The 18,500-nt window shown below is 35.6% G+C and overlaps 1 protein-coding gene across 1 annotated transcript in view; it reads left to right on the top strand.

Annotated features, from left to right (window-relative positions):
• Nucleotides 1–1,053: 1,053 nt before the first annotated feature.
• LOC149803338 (phosphomannomutase 2-like) overlaps nucleotides 1,054–18,500 on the top strand; it is a 31,680-nt gene continuing 14,233 nt past the window's right edge. The window contains exons 1-4 of the mRNA XM_089953037.1: nucleotides 1,054–1,148; nucleotides 7,465–7,579; nucleotides 8,807–8,883; nucleotides 15,901–15,992. Of these exons, the coding sequence (XP_089809163.1) occupies nucleotides 1,074–1,148; nucleotides 7,465–7,579; nucleotides 8,807–8,883; nucleotides 15,901–15,992 (359 nt within the window). The 5' untranslated portion in view covers nucleotides 1,054–1,073. The remainder of the gene's footprint in view (nucleotides 1,149–7,464; nucleotides 7,580–8,806; nucleotides 8,884–15,900; nucleotides 15,993–18,500) is intronic.

Genomic DNA, 18,500 nt, shown 5'->3' on the forward strand with positions numbered 1-18,500 from the left:
CTTAATAGATGACGCATATTGTTTAAAGATTGTTATCTTGTGTGACACGGTCATTACCCTCCCCGAAGGTATATACGCATGTACATGATGTGGAAACGGAAAACGATATCATCTATAAAATAATAGATTCTTGTAGTGTACACTGTTCTCTTTATAATTGTATCTATCGTGTGTGCAGGGTACACCATTCTACAACTCAAGTAAACTGTTCACTCGCTTGAAATTGAGAAAACAGTTCAATAATACTGTTGCTACTGCTGCTGCTGCTGCTCTCTCTCTCTCTCTCTCTCTCTCTCTCTCATGGTAAACCTGCATTATTTGAACTTGATAAAAATAGTTCAGTGAGGAAGTACTCTTTACTTTATAAAACTAAAAATAGATAAGACTTCGCAATGATCGTAAAAGCAGTCTATACGAATACAAAAATAAAATAAAAAGGCATGACTATCAGTTATAAAATGAGTATACGAGAATTGTAATATAACCTTTCCTGAACATAAACAAACAAAGAATATCCACAGTGTTGTATTCATAACAGTAAAACAATTTGTATACAGTTATGGATTATTTTTCTATTCTCTTCAAATTCGTTTGCAATCTTCTTCATAATACAGCGCACCGGTTAATTTTGGAGGGGAAAAAATGATACCATCCTTTATCAGTTCTAAATAGGTAAATACCTGATTGCATACTCTTATTTCGGCTATAAGTGTTGTCTGGAAATGTATAAGGATATACGGCAGCCAGTGTCCACTGTGTACAGCTAATCGCCAAACAAATTGCACTGCATGTCAAACAGTCTGATCAGTGTTGCTGGCCAGATATTGTATCCATGGTATATATAATGACTTGTCCATACAAAATAATTCATGCTTTTACAAAATTAATTTTGATGCTGTTACATGATATTATTTTGGTTGTAGTAATAGAGGCTGTTGACCTAATTTCGTTGATGTTGCAATCAGGTAGAATGTTGTGTCAGGCTTTTCTTTCTGTTTCTGTGCATTTGACTAGCAGATTTTTACTTTCGACATCTTCATTTTGAAAACCATAAATAATCCATAAGTTGAAATATGGCGGCGAAGGAGCGTGACACGTCCACAATCTGTGTTTTCGATGTCGATGGCACTCTAACATTGCCAAGACAGGTAAGCAAGGAATCTGTACAAAACAGAGCTATTGAAGTTAGATATTTTGCTGGGGTTTGTATGGTTTAATGGTTTGAACACCTCCATTACAGTTGTGTTTGGCTGACGATTTCATCAATAACCCAATGAAACTTGAAAATAACCAAAACAATGAAACAAAATAAGCGATTTTTTTTTATATTGATGCTTTATCGGTGTAAATTTGTGAAACATCCGTTACTCTGTCCGACTGCCTGTTATGACATATTCTAAATTGCTAAATTCACAAAACTTTTTACATGTGTGTTGTGTTGCCTTTTGAATAGCCACAAGAAAGGGTCATCACTGGCTTCCAACACAGGGCCTCCTTACAAAGAAAATTAGGAGTATCCGACAGTGAAAGAGAAGGCTGGGGGAGGGATGTGTCCAACCTGTAACAATATATCATTGGGAAGACACAAGTCAACACACCTCGGTAATACTAATTTTAGTACCCCAACTCCTACCTTGTGGACGGGGTACTAGCATGAGCCTATGTGTGTCAATGGCCCAGCAAGCGTTTTTAGCCTAATATCAACAATTTGAACATATTCCTTTGAACTAAATTGAGTAGTCCTTTTATTTGATACCGGAGGTATTGCAAATCATTGTATAAATAGCTGTAATATCTCGTTTACCTTTGTTATCCGATATTTTCGCTTAGATCGTCCGCCATATTAGTTTAAATAAAGACTACTTCCATTCTCAGCCTCATTTGTTTGTGTGCCATATAAGAACATTGAGGCCTTATTTGGAAATGTAAACAAATCGTAGTAAAAATATGGCATGATTTGAGTCAGAAATTGTGTGCATTTAAAAGTATATACGGTTTATCAGGACTTTGAAATTCCACCAAGAAGCCATTATTCGCCACTTATTGATAAAAAGGATGTATTTGTCCTACTACGCACTGGATTGACTTGCCTTTTCTATATAAAAAAATCTGGTTTTCACAATTAATGCAAGTATCTATTCTCCTTCTTCATGCATTATGTCATTTAGCAATTAATAACATAGCATAAAATATCCAAATATGGTCTGGCAAGCCTTATTTAAAAAAAGGGGTCACGGCGAGAGCCACGCATTATCCGTCATGGCAGACAGGGTGAGGTTAGTGTAACCATGCCAATTTATTTTATCATGTAAGGGCTTAATAAATTCAAAATAAACCAAACTTCTTTCACAACATGATTATGCTTATGTAGTAGATTTCTAGATTTCAACACTGTCTGTTTTTCTGACTTTAGTGATGATTTTTTTTGACTCCATTACATGATATAGGATCATTTCATAGCCTCAACCACAGCAAATCAAGTTGAGGCTATGACATCATAGCTACACACCTCAGTAGTTCAGACCCTGCAAGTTTGTCCAAATTTTGTCTGCTATGATCTGAATATACCTACCCGTTTGTTTGTACCCCCTACTGATTTAAAAGAAGAAAAGCACAAATGAGAAGAAAAAAATTAACAGAACTTAGTTCTTTTATTAATTTGTAATTTCAAACCTGATTATGCCCAGGTCGGACCCTAACACTCTTATTGTCTGCGCATTTCATTCTGAATGGAAGTTTTCAGTGCAAAAGACGACCTGTTCACCAGTCGTTTCCAGTTCCTGGACAAGTCCATTTTCAGTGAATGGGTATATGCAGTACTACAGGTGTATGCACATAGAAGGAAAATACTGCCATCTGCTTCCGTTATTCATGTCAAATTTAGCATAGGAAAAGAATGAAAATTACAAATTTGCCTTTCACGTGGATTTAACAAGCGGTGTAATCTCTATATACATGTGTGCAAAGATCTAACTCTAAACTCACAGCATTATGGTAATTTATGGAATTATCTGGCAGTTACAGAATAGGATGAACTATGTCACAGTGTTGTCTGAGGAAATCAACTTGCCCATAGTGTACACAACATAGTGCCGTGTTAGTATGAAATGTCCATTAAGCATGAAAGACACAGAGAATGCCAGTGTTACAATGTCTTGCGCACTTTTAATCATGCTAAAGATTTCTGCTATTGAAATCAGTAGGGGATACAAGCGAACAGGAAGGTATAGTCACACTAATCCCTCTAGATTACAATTTGAATTTTTGGACTTGAGCATTTTTTAAATTTATTTTGTTTGGAAACCAACATGTTATGGCTTCTTGCTAAAATTTTCAAAAGCAAAAGTTTATAAATTATACAACAGTAAGTTTGATACTTAAGAAAAATACCAGAGAGAATGTGAGTGAAATATTGCAAATGGAGAGGTATAGCCAGACTATAACTTCCAACTTATGCCAGCCGTAATCAAGAATAGTTTAGTTTAAGAACAGCTCAATACGGTTTGTTCAGTTTAACTTTAAAGTTAATTATCCTCAAAGTTATTTTTTATTATTACATCATATACTTTACAAAATACAATAGATGCAAACCTTTGAAACACACAACGCATATTCGAGAGCATTGCTAATTGCCTGCATGCATTTAAACTCTGATATTCAAGAATTGTTAAACTTCTTGTAACATTCCTTAGACTGTGGTTTTTTAGCATTAGGAGAATACACAGTTACTTCATTTGACATGAATTGAACAGAAGATTAAGAGCTTGTCCTTAAAATTTACTTGTAAAACATCTTGAACAATACAAATAATAATCAAAATACTTACTCTAGCGCATATGCTGATATAATTTTGTATGCTCATTCTCTTCATTTTATCTATCTTATGCCAAATTTTCATCAATGGCTAAGAAGTCATCATAGACCACCATTATTACTTGTTATCGCATTATTACTTATAACATCTCAAAAAATATCCAACATCTGGCCCTCAAATACCCAAATTCCAACAATTAGATAATCAATTAACAGTTTGCTTTGTATACAAATCAGTATCAAGGGCCCCGAGTGGCCGAGTGGTCTAAAGCGCTCTCCGTTACGGATCACTGCCATCTCACCTCTGTCTGCGTAGGTTCGAGTCTCGGATTCGGCCAATGTGGGTATGTGAGAAAGCTTGCCAGTAGCTTCTCATGGGTCGGTGGTTCTTTCCGGGGATTTCCTGGGTTCTTCCTCCACCATTAATACTGGCCGCCATGTATAGCCTATCTTGTGCTGAAAAATGGCGTTAAACCCTACAACAACAACAACAACAACAAATCAGTATCCCTAACAATTCTGATCCTGTTGCTGTCATGCATTGTCACACCAATTATTGTAATATTTCTGGTCCCCAGTAGCCTGGTTCAAACTGGTTTCTCTAATATGTTGATAAAATGTGTAAAAATGCCATGTTTGATTTTTTAAAATTAAATTAAAATAAAATTCTTTTAATTTTCAAAAGTGGTTGATTTCAGCTGTTAGACTATGTGCTGTGAGAGCCTTTTCAATGGCATTTTTGGCCTATCACTGATAGAATCACAAGTATGAGGATGATAAGTGACATCAGAACAATGAAAGAATAGACAAATGAAGTCATATTGAAAATCCACTCCCCCACTGCCTAAACAGTATATCATGTTGGTGACTTATTTTTCAATCATTCTGGACAATATTATTTTTTATTGTCAAATTCTGCAGGGGTATAAAACATATAGAAACCTTATGATATGGCAAATCTCCATAAAGCATATGAGGCTGGAATGCTCATTTACCAGACTTTTACATGTCTACAGAGTCCCAAAGTCAATACATAATGACAGAACATGCTACAATGTACAATTAGATAGGACCTGACAGAATTCTTTCTTTGGACAAGAGGAACAATTAGTCAATCATATCAAGTAGATGGCTGACATAGGTCCTTAAAGCTGAAAAATCCCTAAGCAATAATTAGTTTTATGAATTTTTGAAGTCATAACCAGATCTGAAAAAATAGTCAAAGTCCAGAAGTTACACATATGTAGAGAGAAAAGTGAATCAAAAGATGTAATTGAGATATACTTCTGGGGAAAAAGCAGAATCCTGAGAGATAATTAGCTGGTAGACAAACCAGAGAATATTGATGAAACTAGTATCAATAAGGAGGATGTACCACATATTATTGTATGTGCAAATGACAGCAACCCACAGGCCATCACATCTGCCTGATTTGCAGATATTGTCATTATTGCAAAGCTAATGCTGTAGGAAGTCACATTCCTCCTGGGTTTTTTTTCTTCTTCCTGGCAAGAGATGGATAGGCAAGCAATTGTCAGGGACTCTTGCTTGATATGCTGGCAATGTGTTACAAATCTGTAACAAAAGGGTGGTCAGACTCCATTATGTGTGAGAACTAAATTATGGATCACCTTTCTAAACATGCCTCCATCACTGCAGGAAAAGATAGGCCAACATCTCTGATACTGTACGATGGGCATCAGTTTGTCCTGGGCACTAACTGAGTGGATGAAAAAGAGGGATGTAATTCTTTTTGTGCTTCTGACACACAAAAACCATCTCACCCAACCCATAGATGTTACACTACTATAACAAATGCCATTTGTATCAAGAAAAAAAATCAAGGCATAACCATAACATAACATGGGGTCACACACCTAGCAGCAAGACCATGTTCAAGCACCGTGTCCTGAAAATATTTGTTTTGCATTATGTAAATCTGGTATAAACCTGTTCAACAGCCAATCCATTTCTGCATCACAGATTGCACAATCTACAGCATTGAGAAAGATGAAATTTCATTGATAATGCAATCTCAGTCACTGTTGAGACCTAGGACACTTAGGTACAAGTGCCTGCTGATTCCAGAACCTAAGTCCAAGGTCATACTTATTTCCAGTCTGTACAGAAACAAAAGTCAGAAAAATGTTGTACAGCATAGAACCATGAGCTAATTTTTATTTTCATTCAGTCACATGATTTTTCATTCTGAAGTGTAGGTTCTAATAAGAAACATCATGTTTAAGTTCTCAAACTGTCTCCAGGATGAATAATTCACTGAACAATAATTGACTTGTAAATATAATTAGTCTTTTAAATATAATTAGTCCTGTAAATATAATTAGTGTTGACATGTCACCATTTTACATGTTGCATGGATAGATTGATTATTGTAGACATTATTTTTCACATTTTTTTCATGTTGTTACCCTTCTGAGCCACCAATGAGACAAGTTGTCACTTACTGTGACATTACAGAAATTGCTTTTTAAAATGATCTGAGTCACCTGTTCTTTTCCTGAGTGGAAAATAAACTCAGATCTTTTATGGCACTCTGGATATAATTTGTGCCAAATTGGAAACAGATGTAAAAGAATAAAACAGCAGAACTATAGTCAGGTGAATCTTTTTCTTAATCATTTATAACATTTAAATTCCTTAGTACCACAAGATTACAACACTGGTATATAAAAGATTCATTTGTCAAATATGCAGTTTTTATTAGAGCTATTCCACTTTTTGACTTGCAGCTAGATGTATTTTATCTTGTGGATGCTAATGGTCTTATTTTACTGGATCATGATGAAACCTGGGAAATGTTATGGTAATCATCTGAATAAATGAATATAGACAACTCATTATGCCCCTGTGATTTTTAAAAAGAGTTATTGCCCTTTTTAACTTAGAACCTAACTAGTCTCATCTTTTTCTTAAGTGGATCACCATAAAGCTTTTTTCATCTTATGAGCACATATCAATAAATTACTGTCCTACTGCAGTTTGTAGAGTTATTGCCCTTGGAATCATGTAGCTTAATGCAGCGTGTGACGGAATCTTCTGAACAGAGCTAGTCATGCAGTATTTGATAAATTGCAGTAATGAAACTCGGTACTACGTTATGCTTTTTATTTTCCTGGAGTTATTGCCCTTTATGTTCAGCAGCTGAATGCAAATTTAAGACAGAATATTGTGAACATAACCTACCTTGCAGTTTATCTTAATGCTATAAACTTGGTCAATGTTATGGGCATCATGTAAAGATGCACCTATTGATAATCTTTGAATTCCAGTGCCCTTTGTAAGAGTTATTGTTCTTGTTGACTTGTAGCTGGTTGCATTGCATGATATAATTATATGAATACAACAGTGTTTTGCAGTTTTAAGTTGATTGCTGTGAAATTTAATATGTATTACAATCACTGTCAGAAGATTTGCATGTAGACCAGCCTTGCTCAGATATTATTTTAGACTCACCTCAATTATGAAGGTGTTGGTGGGATGCAAGAAAGAAAAATGATATAATTTTAATTGTCTTGCAGTAAATTATAGTGGTTTTTGACCTTTGTAATAAATGCAGTATACTTGCAAAGTTGATACAAATTTAGATGATGCCAATGGTGATGATGAAACAAGTGATACGTTTTCTTTCAGAAAGTGGATGCTGAAATGGCAGCCTTTCTACAGAAGCTGAAAATGAAGGTCAAAGTTGCTCTGGTGGGAGGCTCTGACTTAGTAAAGATAGAGGAGCAAATGGGTGGAAATGATGGTACAGTTTTAATTGTTAGAGGAAACTGTTAAAAGTACCTTATATACTTGCTTCTAACTTTACTGCAGACTGCACAGAACCAGATTTATCGGAACATTATGCAGTGGCAGATTAGAGCTTATGTTATTTGCATTTGGACTGAATTTATAAACACGTGTATTTGGTCATTCAAAAGTTTTACACAGCTGAATGTATTAGATGTATTTTTTCACTTATAACTTTAGTCAATCTGCAAACTTCACAGACCCATATCTGGCATTGCATAATGTCCTGGCAGATCTGGGTCAGTGCAGTTTGTTAGGAGTAAACAGTAGAACAAATGACATAGACCTGATCTTTTGGCACAATCTGCAATGGCAGATAAGGGTCTATGTTGTTTGCAGTTGGACTCGAGTTTTCAGTGTATGTATGTGGTAGTTTTGAAGAAAGACTATATGAAATCCTCGGCTTTTCCTCAGAGTTACTAAGGTGCTTTTAGAGGATTAAAGACATAATTCCTGTATTTTAGTCCTTCCTGTCCGCTTCAGGTTCATTGAAAATGTTATTGTTGTCGACCAAGCAGTGAGAAATAAATTGTGTCAATTGAGGTCGACAGTATTAGACACTAAGTGAAACTTTTTCCAGGAAACAGTAGGGAAAAAACCCAAAGATGCCAGATAACGCTCTGAGTATGTTGATTGATTGCATACCTAGTATTATTCCATTACCAATATAGCATTTTGCTTGTTGGGTTGTGTGCTCTTTTGTTTGTTCATTGGTTTGTTCTTCTGCTCATCCATTTGTTTGCTTGTTCATTTATTTTTAACCATTCAGTATTATGTTACCCTCTCAGTATCTCAGACCTTATTTGGTCTTGTGTATGAAAATTGGTACATGTATGTAATTAAGTAAGAGTGATTCAACCTTACCAAAGCATGGTTACTGTGACTGACTTTTGCATGCTGGAATGACTTTAATATTTTCAGCTGTTTGTTTATAACACATTATATCTTGGATTATATTTCACCTGAACTTATAAAAATTGGTATGTATTATATCTTGTTATGTAACTCAACCATGCAGAAGCTAGGTCACCTAGTTATATCCTTGGAAAAACTTGGGTGTTTTGCTGATAACAAAATATAGGGGAAATTGAGTCCTGCATTGATATGGCCATAAAAATGAGCCTGGTCAAATTTAAATCCATGTAGATTCCATGTTTTATCTTGTTTTTCTTCTCAATTTCAGTCACTAAGTCATTTGATTATGTATTTGCTGAAAATGGTCTGGTGGCTTACAAGGATGGTGTACAGGTTGGCCAACAGGTGAGTGTTTTTTAAGCTCTACTGGGCATAGACCAGAATAGGTTATGGGATGGCCTGTCATCCATTCGTCAGATAGCACAAGCTTGTTTGCACTGTTTCACCTAACTACTTGGAGGAAACTTTACAAGCAAAATCATCCTGAGGTTAAGTTGGCCCTAAATGAAATATGGCCACCATGGCAGCCATCTTGAAACTCTCATTATTGCTATTCCTTTTGAATGGATATCAACATATGGATTTCACCAAAAGACTTATTATTATATCTAGATGGTCCTAAATGAAATTGATGCCAATCTGATGTCCTGTATGGCCACCATGGCAGCCATCTTGAAATCTTGTTATTGCATTTGCTCCCAGATAGAAAGATATATTGACGTGGGGTTTCAGCAGAAGCATCTTATGATGTGTTGTTGTCCCTAAATGGAAATGGTATTGCTCTGACATCCAGTATGGCTATCATGGCAGCCATCTTGAAAATCTTGTCATTGCTTCTGCTCCCAGAGTCCCAAATAGAAAGACATATTGACATGGGGTTTCAGCAGAAGCATCTTATGATGTGTTGTTGTCCCTAAATGGAAATGGTATTGCTCTGACATCCAATATGGCCACCATGTCACCCATCTTGGAAATCTTGTTGTTGCTTCTTCCCCTGAAGAAAAAGTCATATTGACATGGATTTTTCACTGGGAGACCTCTTTATGATGTCCAGTTGACCCTAAATGAACATAGTTCTTCTCGACATTCAGTATGGGTTCCACAGCAGCCATCATGAAAATCTTGATATTGTTGCTCCTTTTCAGTGGATAGTCACATTGGTATGGAGTTTTCACTAAAATACTTTTTGTAATTACTAGTAAGAACTAAATAAAAATGGTGGCCCCAAGTGGCTGAGTGATCTAAAGTGCTTACCATTACGGATCACTGCCATCTCACCTCTGTCTGCGTGGGCTCAAGTCTCAGGCTCTGCCATTGTGGGTACGTGAGAAAGCATGCCAGTAGCTTCTTGTGGGTCTGGTTATTTACGGGGTTTTTCCTGGTTCTTCCTCCACTATATATAATGGCTGCCATGTATAGCATCTTATGTGCTGAAAAATGGCATTAAACCCTATAACAACAACAACAAAAGCTAAACGAAAATGTTGATCCAATATGGCCACTAGTTTGAAGATCTTTAGTGTCGCTTCTGTTCTTGATTAGAATATTGGCACAAGGAGACTTTTCATGATGTCTAATTAGTGTGGTCTTTCAATGGCTTTTGCTTTGTCCTAAATGAAAATGGTGCCTGTCTTGCATCCATTATCATTGCCTTTATGTCAAATAATAAGTATCAGCATCACCAACATGGTTTCTGCTTTTTCCTAAATGAAAATGGTGCCTGTCTTGCATCCATTATCATTGCCTTTATGCCAAATATAAGTATCAGCATCACCAATGTGGTTTCTGCTTTGTCCTAAATGAAAATGGTGCCTGTCTTACATACATTATCATTGCCTTTTTGTCAAATAATGAGTTTCAGCATTACCAACACTACATTCACAAAATCATTATGAAACGAAGGTGCCACTCTTGACGCTACCGTATTTCATGTATTTTTTCGTAACCTTTAATTTTTTGTACACAATCCAGTTATCAAAATCATAATTTTTTAAATGTATCATAATTCTTCGTACATATTACTTTGTATTTTTCGAAAAAGTACATTAAATTATTGGACATAAAATTTCTACTCAGAAGGTTTACTATTGCAAAAAAAGATCGAAAATAGCGTATTGCCATTTTGTTTTTACAAAAGTTATTAATTAATTGTTGGTGAGAAAATACAGTGATTGATGCATAAGCATGGGTGCCCACAGCATAAGTCAAGTTGGTCGCGTGACCCTCGACAAATGTAATCATGCAAACGAAAATGAAGCTGAAAATATGTCACAAAATTCTGTTTAAAACACTTAGTAAATATTAGCCATTGTTTCAGACTGCTTACTATGCAGAGATCTCGGAAACGCTTAATTACGCTTATTTGCACGCCAATTTTGGATCTGGGACGCAGAAAATCACTGAGGCGGGAGTCTTCCATACGCATGTAATAGCCACCTGCTTTGTGGGAAAATGTGTTGATCAATTAGCTGTGCTGATATTTACAATGACAGAATTCAGTGACTGAAGGACCCCTTGCTGTACATACATGTTGCCATTATAAGAGTACATCAAAAAGAAAATGATGCAATAGCTGGGCAGCAGTTTCAAAGGCTTTGACTGGCGTCTGTGTGGGAAAATGTACTGATATTTACAGTGACTGAATTCAGAGTTAGAAAGGCCCAGAGATGTACATGTGGTCATTTAAAAGTACATCAAATAAACAACTTTAGCATTCGCTATTGTGTTCATTTTCAAATGTATCGGAATAAGCAGTGCACGAGAATTAAGACATGTTGAGACTTAGACAAAATGCCATTCGTAAATTTGGATAAGTATTTTGGGATTAAACAGCAAACTTATGAAGATTTTGACCAGATTCAGAAGAGTGCTAAAGCTGCTAGAATTGATAGTTTCAACAGGACAGTAGCTAAGTGTAAGAAAGTGTGTGATGCCGAGCTTAGTGTTTGGAATAAATCCTTACTTGGATTGACAAAATTCAATATCACTCTGATGGATGAACAAGAGCTATTTAAGAGGTACATTGACTGACCATACTTTTTTTTAAAATGCCCATCGCCTTAGCCCAGTTAGTTTTAGTGTTTGTAGTGAAATGTATTCATCAGTAGATCAGTAGCTAAGCCAAGTTTTTATATTAATTACGTTGACAAACAAACTCCTGCCCATTCACAAGCATATGTTTTGATAGACCGCCAGTCAAACAAAAAAAAAAAAAGGTGGAGAACAACTTGTTGGTCTAATGTTTTGATAGCTGATTGACCATTAACCCTTTTTCGAGTAAGGTACCAACTATCAATTTCCTGCATGATATCCTTTGATGATAAAACATACAAACATGTTTTGTAAGATCAGAATCAGTGATCTGGATATATATTAACTGCCTCTTGTACACTATTTCGTCATAAAATTAGTTTGAAAGTGTGAGTGAACCAGTAGGCCTAACGGGAAATAATGGTGGACTTCACTAAGTCTGGGATGTACCAGTTTATTAGATTGTCTGTTTTCGTACATCATCGGGCAGATATTTTCAGAAAAATATACAAATCATTGAAAGCAAAGCCAAGGTATTATTTTATTAAAGATTTAACTTTAAACTGCAAATTATGTAGGTCAGAAACTTAGAGGACAATGCTATGTTGTTGAATTCGCGATATGCGCTTTAGGGTCTTAGCTGTTTTCCAACTTGACACATATTTGCGAAAATACGGGGGGGAAACAGCAAATCAGATCCTATTTAACCATTGCCTAAAATTACTACAAGGACGTAGACAAATAAATAAACCATAAATTTGCAATCCTGTCAATGGACTGTTGTAATGAAGCTATATTAAAGTGAGTGATTACATTACGAAAACCTCTCCATCTAAAAATAGATGCACTCACGTCTGTGTTGATTCAGTAGGAAAGAAGGGACTGCAACTTTTGATGGTGGGACTCCTATTTTTACCAAACTGGGAGTCCTGTACTCCTTATTTTAAAATCCTTGCGAGATCTCTGCTATGCTAACTCTCCTGGCCATGACATACTGAACCCCAACCCCCTGCAAAATACTCCTATGGGTGCCCATGTGTCATAAGCTCTCTTTTTGTCATTACAGTATCTACTGGTGTTTATTAACAAATGAACAAAGGACTTCACAGACCATACCTCTAAATATTATCATTAATTAGTTCTCCTTTTAAGTCCGTCACCATAACAAAACACCACGTACATTTTAAAATTAGTTCAGAAGACCTTTGATGTTTTCTTATCTAAAAAAAATGACATCTCAGTACATGCTAAAGTGAAGACCACAGACCATTGGTCAACTAGTCTTATTGTTTCGTTATAGTCATATAAACATAAAATATGTAAACCTAGTCATTCTATCATAAATATGAAAGTCACTGATTCCATTAAATTGATTCATAAAGATACATATGCTATCTTTTAAGCACTTGTTCCATTTTGATTTGGATATAATTAATGTTTTATTGCAAATCTATTCTACGATATACCCCACTATTATCTTTATTGGCTAGTTCGAATAACAAGTAATACTTTTGATCGCTTATCCTTGTAACATCTGCTGTATGGACAATGGCTTTAATAACACAGTGACAGATTTTCATTTCCCTAAAGAGAGCCTCATTTCCCTACTGGCAGCCACGCTGATTTTACCTCTTCTGTTGATTCTTGCACTCAGTCTGGTTTCAACTGGAATAACCCAAAGGCTAAGCATGCTTAATTACTGTGTAAATAACACTGCATAGCCATGTGGTTGTTATGACAATGTACATCGTAATTAAAACAAGAATAAATTGTTGATTTAGTGGTGTTTATTGATAATGGAATATAGTAGGGTCATAATACATGAGGATTATCACAATCGTCAGGTAAGTCTTTTTTCTGTTTACAGACACGACAAATAAAAACCAAACTGAATAAATACGGTTTGGTACACTGACAAAATTTTGTTTCATCTCTCTCTCACTCACACACACAACACACACATGCGTGGTCGCATGCATTAACTAAAACGTGATTTCAAGTTCTTTATTTTTTATTGCAATTTGATAATGAGTTTATTGTTAATGTAAAAATACAAGTTGCACTTAATTTCTTGACAATGTGGTTTCATATTGTTGCGTTCAATTTACCAATAAATAATACCCATAACTAATACATGTTCAAACCATCTTAATCATTTTGCCAACATTACACAACATAACAGCTACATATGCTCTAAATGCAGACGAGCTTGCACACTGAGACATAATCCTCTCTCTCTCTCTCTCTCTGTTGTGCACTAATAACAGCAAAAGTCTTGGAGTACTTTTATTTTTATTGTAATTATATTCTTGAGTTGAGAGCAGAATGAGACAGAAAATATACGTTTACTTTGTATGTTTGTACTGTTAGGTTGTCGAGTAGCGTATGTTCTGTAGAACTTGTTTAGGTACAATCCCTTTATTTTTTGTACACGGTCAGTACCATCAAATGATAATTATTTATTTTACGTATAATATTTTCATACACTGAAATTATTAATTATTTTTTCGTGTATGAAAAATAATGTGAAATACAGTACTCTCTCATTATACCAACATATGACAAACATATGGAAGGCTGCATATTTGGAGCTGAGTATGAGGAAAATATGCATGGCAGCCTATCTGGAGCTGAGTATGAGGAACATAGGCAAGGCATCCTATCTGTAGCAGAGTATGATGAACATAGGCAAGGCATCATATCTGGAGCTGAGAATCAGGAAAATATGCAAGGCAGCCTATATGGAGCTGAGTATCAGGAAAATATGCAAGGCAGCCTATCTGGAGCTAAGTATGAGGAACATAGGCAAGGCATCCTATCTGTAGCAGAGTATGATGAACATAGGCAAGGCATCATATCTGGAGCTGAGAATCAGGAAAATATGCAAGGCAGCCTATCTGGAGCTGAGTATGAGGAACATAGGCAATGCATCATATCTGGAGCTGAGTATGAGGAACATATGCAAGGCAGCCTATCTGGAGCTGAGTATGAGGAACATAGGCAATGCATCATATCTGGAGCTGAGTATTATGAGGAACATATGCAAGGCAGCCTATCTGGAGCTGAGTATTATGAGGAACATATGCAAGGCAGCCTATCTGGAGCTGAGTATAAGGAACATAGGCAAGGCTTTATAGCTGGAGCTGAGTATGAGGAACATAGGCAAGGCTGCCTATCTGGAGCTGAGTATGATGAACATTTACAAAGCTTCATATCTGGAGATGAGTAAGAGGAACGTATGCAAGCTGCCTATCTACGGCTTTCATTGTCTAATGATGCTCATTGGATCAATCATATTAGTACTAATTATTCAGAACTCATCAAAATAATTATTTATATTGCATGTAACAGAACAGTTCTTAATATAATAATTGAACTCTGTACACTATCCATAATGTCCATTTAAGAATAGACTCTGATATGTTATGCATTATCTGATTGCAGATCATGGTCTGTATTGTTTGCAGTTGGACTCTGGTTATAAGCAAATACATTTATTTTTGATGTATTATATATATTATTTTAAATTAACACTTGACTAATAACCTCATTGGTCATGAACTTATTATGACATGATCATCTTAATAGCCTACACACCACACTTAGTCCTGCATGTAACTCTGTCAGATCTGACCTTTACAGGGTCAACTTTGTTACTGATAACTCTCAAATGTGTGCATGTGGCTATAATAATGATCTTGGATACTGTATTGTCTATTGCCCCTTCCAACTCTTGTGTTCTGCCTTTCAGCTCGCTTCTTATGTAACACTGGATTTATTATGAAAAGGTGAGGTCAGCCTAAATAACAAAACAAATTGAACGGTATCTGCTAATCATTCAGAAATATATTCACGAAACTAAATTTTAATAAGTAGAATTATAAGCTGAGATGTCCCACAATGTCAAATAAATGAAATGGACAGTAGAGGCTGTAAACATTGAAATCTCTCTCCCTCTCTCTCAAATTTGCTTCAAAATGTTATATATCTTTGACAGATGTAATTTTACTTTGTTTTCTAGGTCAGAAACTGGCAATCTCATAATGTATAAAACAGCGACTAAATTTTACATTGCTGAAGTTTTTGGAACATTTTTGTCTATGTTTTGGGAAAGACTTAGATGAGTTAGTTAACTTGTGTCCAATCCCACATTGTTATATTAATTTGACAATTGTATATGTTTAGAACATAAAAAACAAAACAAGTATGCCAGACCTCCAGTGTTTATTATTCATAGGGAAATGGTGTGGCTAATTACTTGTTGCACTAGCTGTAGATTTTAAACACTTTAAGAATGCTAGCCCAATTATTAATTTCTTCTTTTCATTTCAGAACCTCCTTAAGCATGTCGGTGAAGAAAAGTTACAGAAAGTTATTAATTTTTGTCTCAGATACATGTCTGAACTTACTCTACCTGCAAAAAGGTAAGCTATTTTCCCTGACTTTGTTTAATTGCAAAATTAATTTTTTTTTTCTCGTTAGATATCCTAATTATACATGTCAGCATAGAACTACAACTTTAGAGCTGTTTCAGTAAAATATACTTGGGACCAAGGGAATGTACTTTCAGTATGGAGTAGTCACCTTTGATGCAGTGTAGAATTTTTCACATGAACTCTTTGAGTAACCAGAGTACACTAGCATAAATTTTAAAAAAGTGAATTCTCTGGGTACCATGTATGTTTCAGTGGAACTTCCCTTAATACAATTGGGTAAGAGAGGAATTCTTTACCAGGGTTCGTTTTCTATTTAAAAACAGAGTTGTATTTGTAATAATAATAATAATAATACACAGAAACTGCCGTAAGTTGAGTCCATTTTAACTGGCCTTTCTCTACAGGGACCGCTCCGGTGGTCTTGTGGTTAGAGCGTCCACCTCGGATGCAGGAGGTCGTGGGTTCGATCCCCAGCTGAGTCATACCAAAGACGGGATGTCGTGAGTTCGATCTCTGGCCATACCAAAGACTTATAAAAATGGTACTAACAGCTGCCTTTCTTGGCACTCAGCATTAAGAGGTTAGTGTTAGGACTGGGGCATTATGTCTGCGGCATTATGCCCCAGTGCATCACTGTAAACTGTCACACTGCAGACATCGTAGCGATATGACTGAAAAATTGTTAAAGCTACGTTAAAAATCCAAATCACACACAAACACTTTCTCTACACTTTCTCTACAGACTGGCCAACTAATTTAGCTCCAGTCAGGATGTTCTTTTTATCTTATAAAAGATGAGTTTAGTTTGTTTCATTCCTTGCGAATGGCAAGACAACAGTATTGCTCTTAAGTGAACTATCATATTTATCGTATATATTGGGACACAATACAAAATATATTTTTTCCTGTTTCAGAACTTATGGTGAAAGTTTCCTTCACCTCAGTCATGTGTCCCAAGAGTTAAGAAACGAAATAGATTTGTGTTGAATTTGTGCACCCCACCCTACCCTCACTGCAAATTGCAATAAAATAGATAAACAAAATGCTTATTTGATAATAAAACAAAAGAAACACCTTGTATTGTTATCATTCCTTTTTTCATCTTAAGCATTGAAGAAAAAAATATCCACAAACTCTGTATAGGTAGCATAGGCATCCATACTGTAGTGTGTATTGCTTATGTCCGATAACACATGGCAAATTGTTCACTGACATGAACATTGAGAAACAGATTGTGTTTGGTTGCACTCAGAGGTTTGAATATATTGTCTGACTGAAAACTGGATTCAGCAAAATCACAGATGAGAGGGAAATAATGAACCGATTGCTTAAAGACAACTGCCATTCACGCACAAGATAGTGTTAGGTGCAAAATAACCAAGATTGAATTATATCCAGGTCAACTTTGACAGGTTCTCGCAAATAAAAATCATTATTTGAAAATACATTCACTTGAGAGCAAGTGACAATCTTTCACTAACATGGGTTACCAAAAGTATTATTAAAGCAAGTTATTACTGTGTATAGTATTTACCTGCAGACATCAGTGCCCATTTGTAATAATTATAACTACAAATTTCAAGCAAACAGAAGCCAGGGTGGTGAATAAACACAACTGGCAAGCGAGCAGTAAACTCATTGTTTGAACTTACTGACAGGACATCAAAGACAAAGGTTATTTTTATTACAAAGCAAGCAGAGTTTGGATACTTTTAAGCCAATTTATTTTAAGAAAGGATATAAATGCAATGGTTATTTTATTACAAAGCAAGCCAATCTTGGATGCTCACTTTGGATTCTTTTAAATGTGCCACGTTTTTTTTCTGTTTGAATATACAAAGTCGGACAATATATAGAAGCTAACTTTGTTTCCTTTTTACCGGTATTGTCCAGAATTTTGAAAATAAAATGAAACAGTGGAACAATTTTTAAGGTGACACATTATAGTGCTTTGTGCACAGACATCGACAACCCATCATCGGCCAGAAAATTTGGAGAAAATAAAATCATTTGATGAATTCGTGAAGGCCAGAAAAGAAGAAAATGATTTTGCTGACAATATGATCATTAACATGGATGAAATCTAGTGTAATTTGATCTCATTCTTGGATTGACTGACGATAAGATGTGGGGTTAAAAGTGTGAAAATTAGCACAAATGGTACAGATTTTTAAAAAATATGACTTTAGTCCTTGCAGTTTCCGCATTAGGAGATGTGTTGCCTCTACCAAGTTTTTCACGACACAAGAAAGCAAAAATAAATTACTTATGCACCAAAAGAATGGATTGTATGTGTGCAGGAGAAGGGTTGCTTTGGTGAGATGCTGCAGTGCATTAAAGAGTGTTATCTCAAGTACACAGTTTTATATTTTTTTGTAAAAATTCAGTTGGAGTGCATTTTCAAGTAATTTTCGAATGATTTAAAAGGAGTCTCACAACTTATAACTGAAAAAACCAATGTGTCCCAGAACAAACAATGCACAAAAAATATTACTT

The sequence above is a fragment of the Sinohyriopsis cumingii genome, chromosome 3 (genome assembly GCF_028554795.1).
Source record: "Sinohyriopsis cumingii isolate HCF-2022 chromosome 3, ASM2855479v2, whole genome shotgun sequence".
Taxonomy (NCBI): Eukaryota; Metazoa; Mollusca; class Bivalvia; order Unionida; family Unionidae; genus Sinohyriopsis; species Sinohyriopsis cumingii.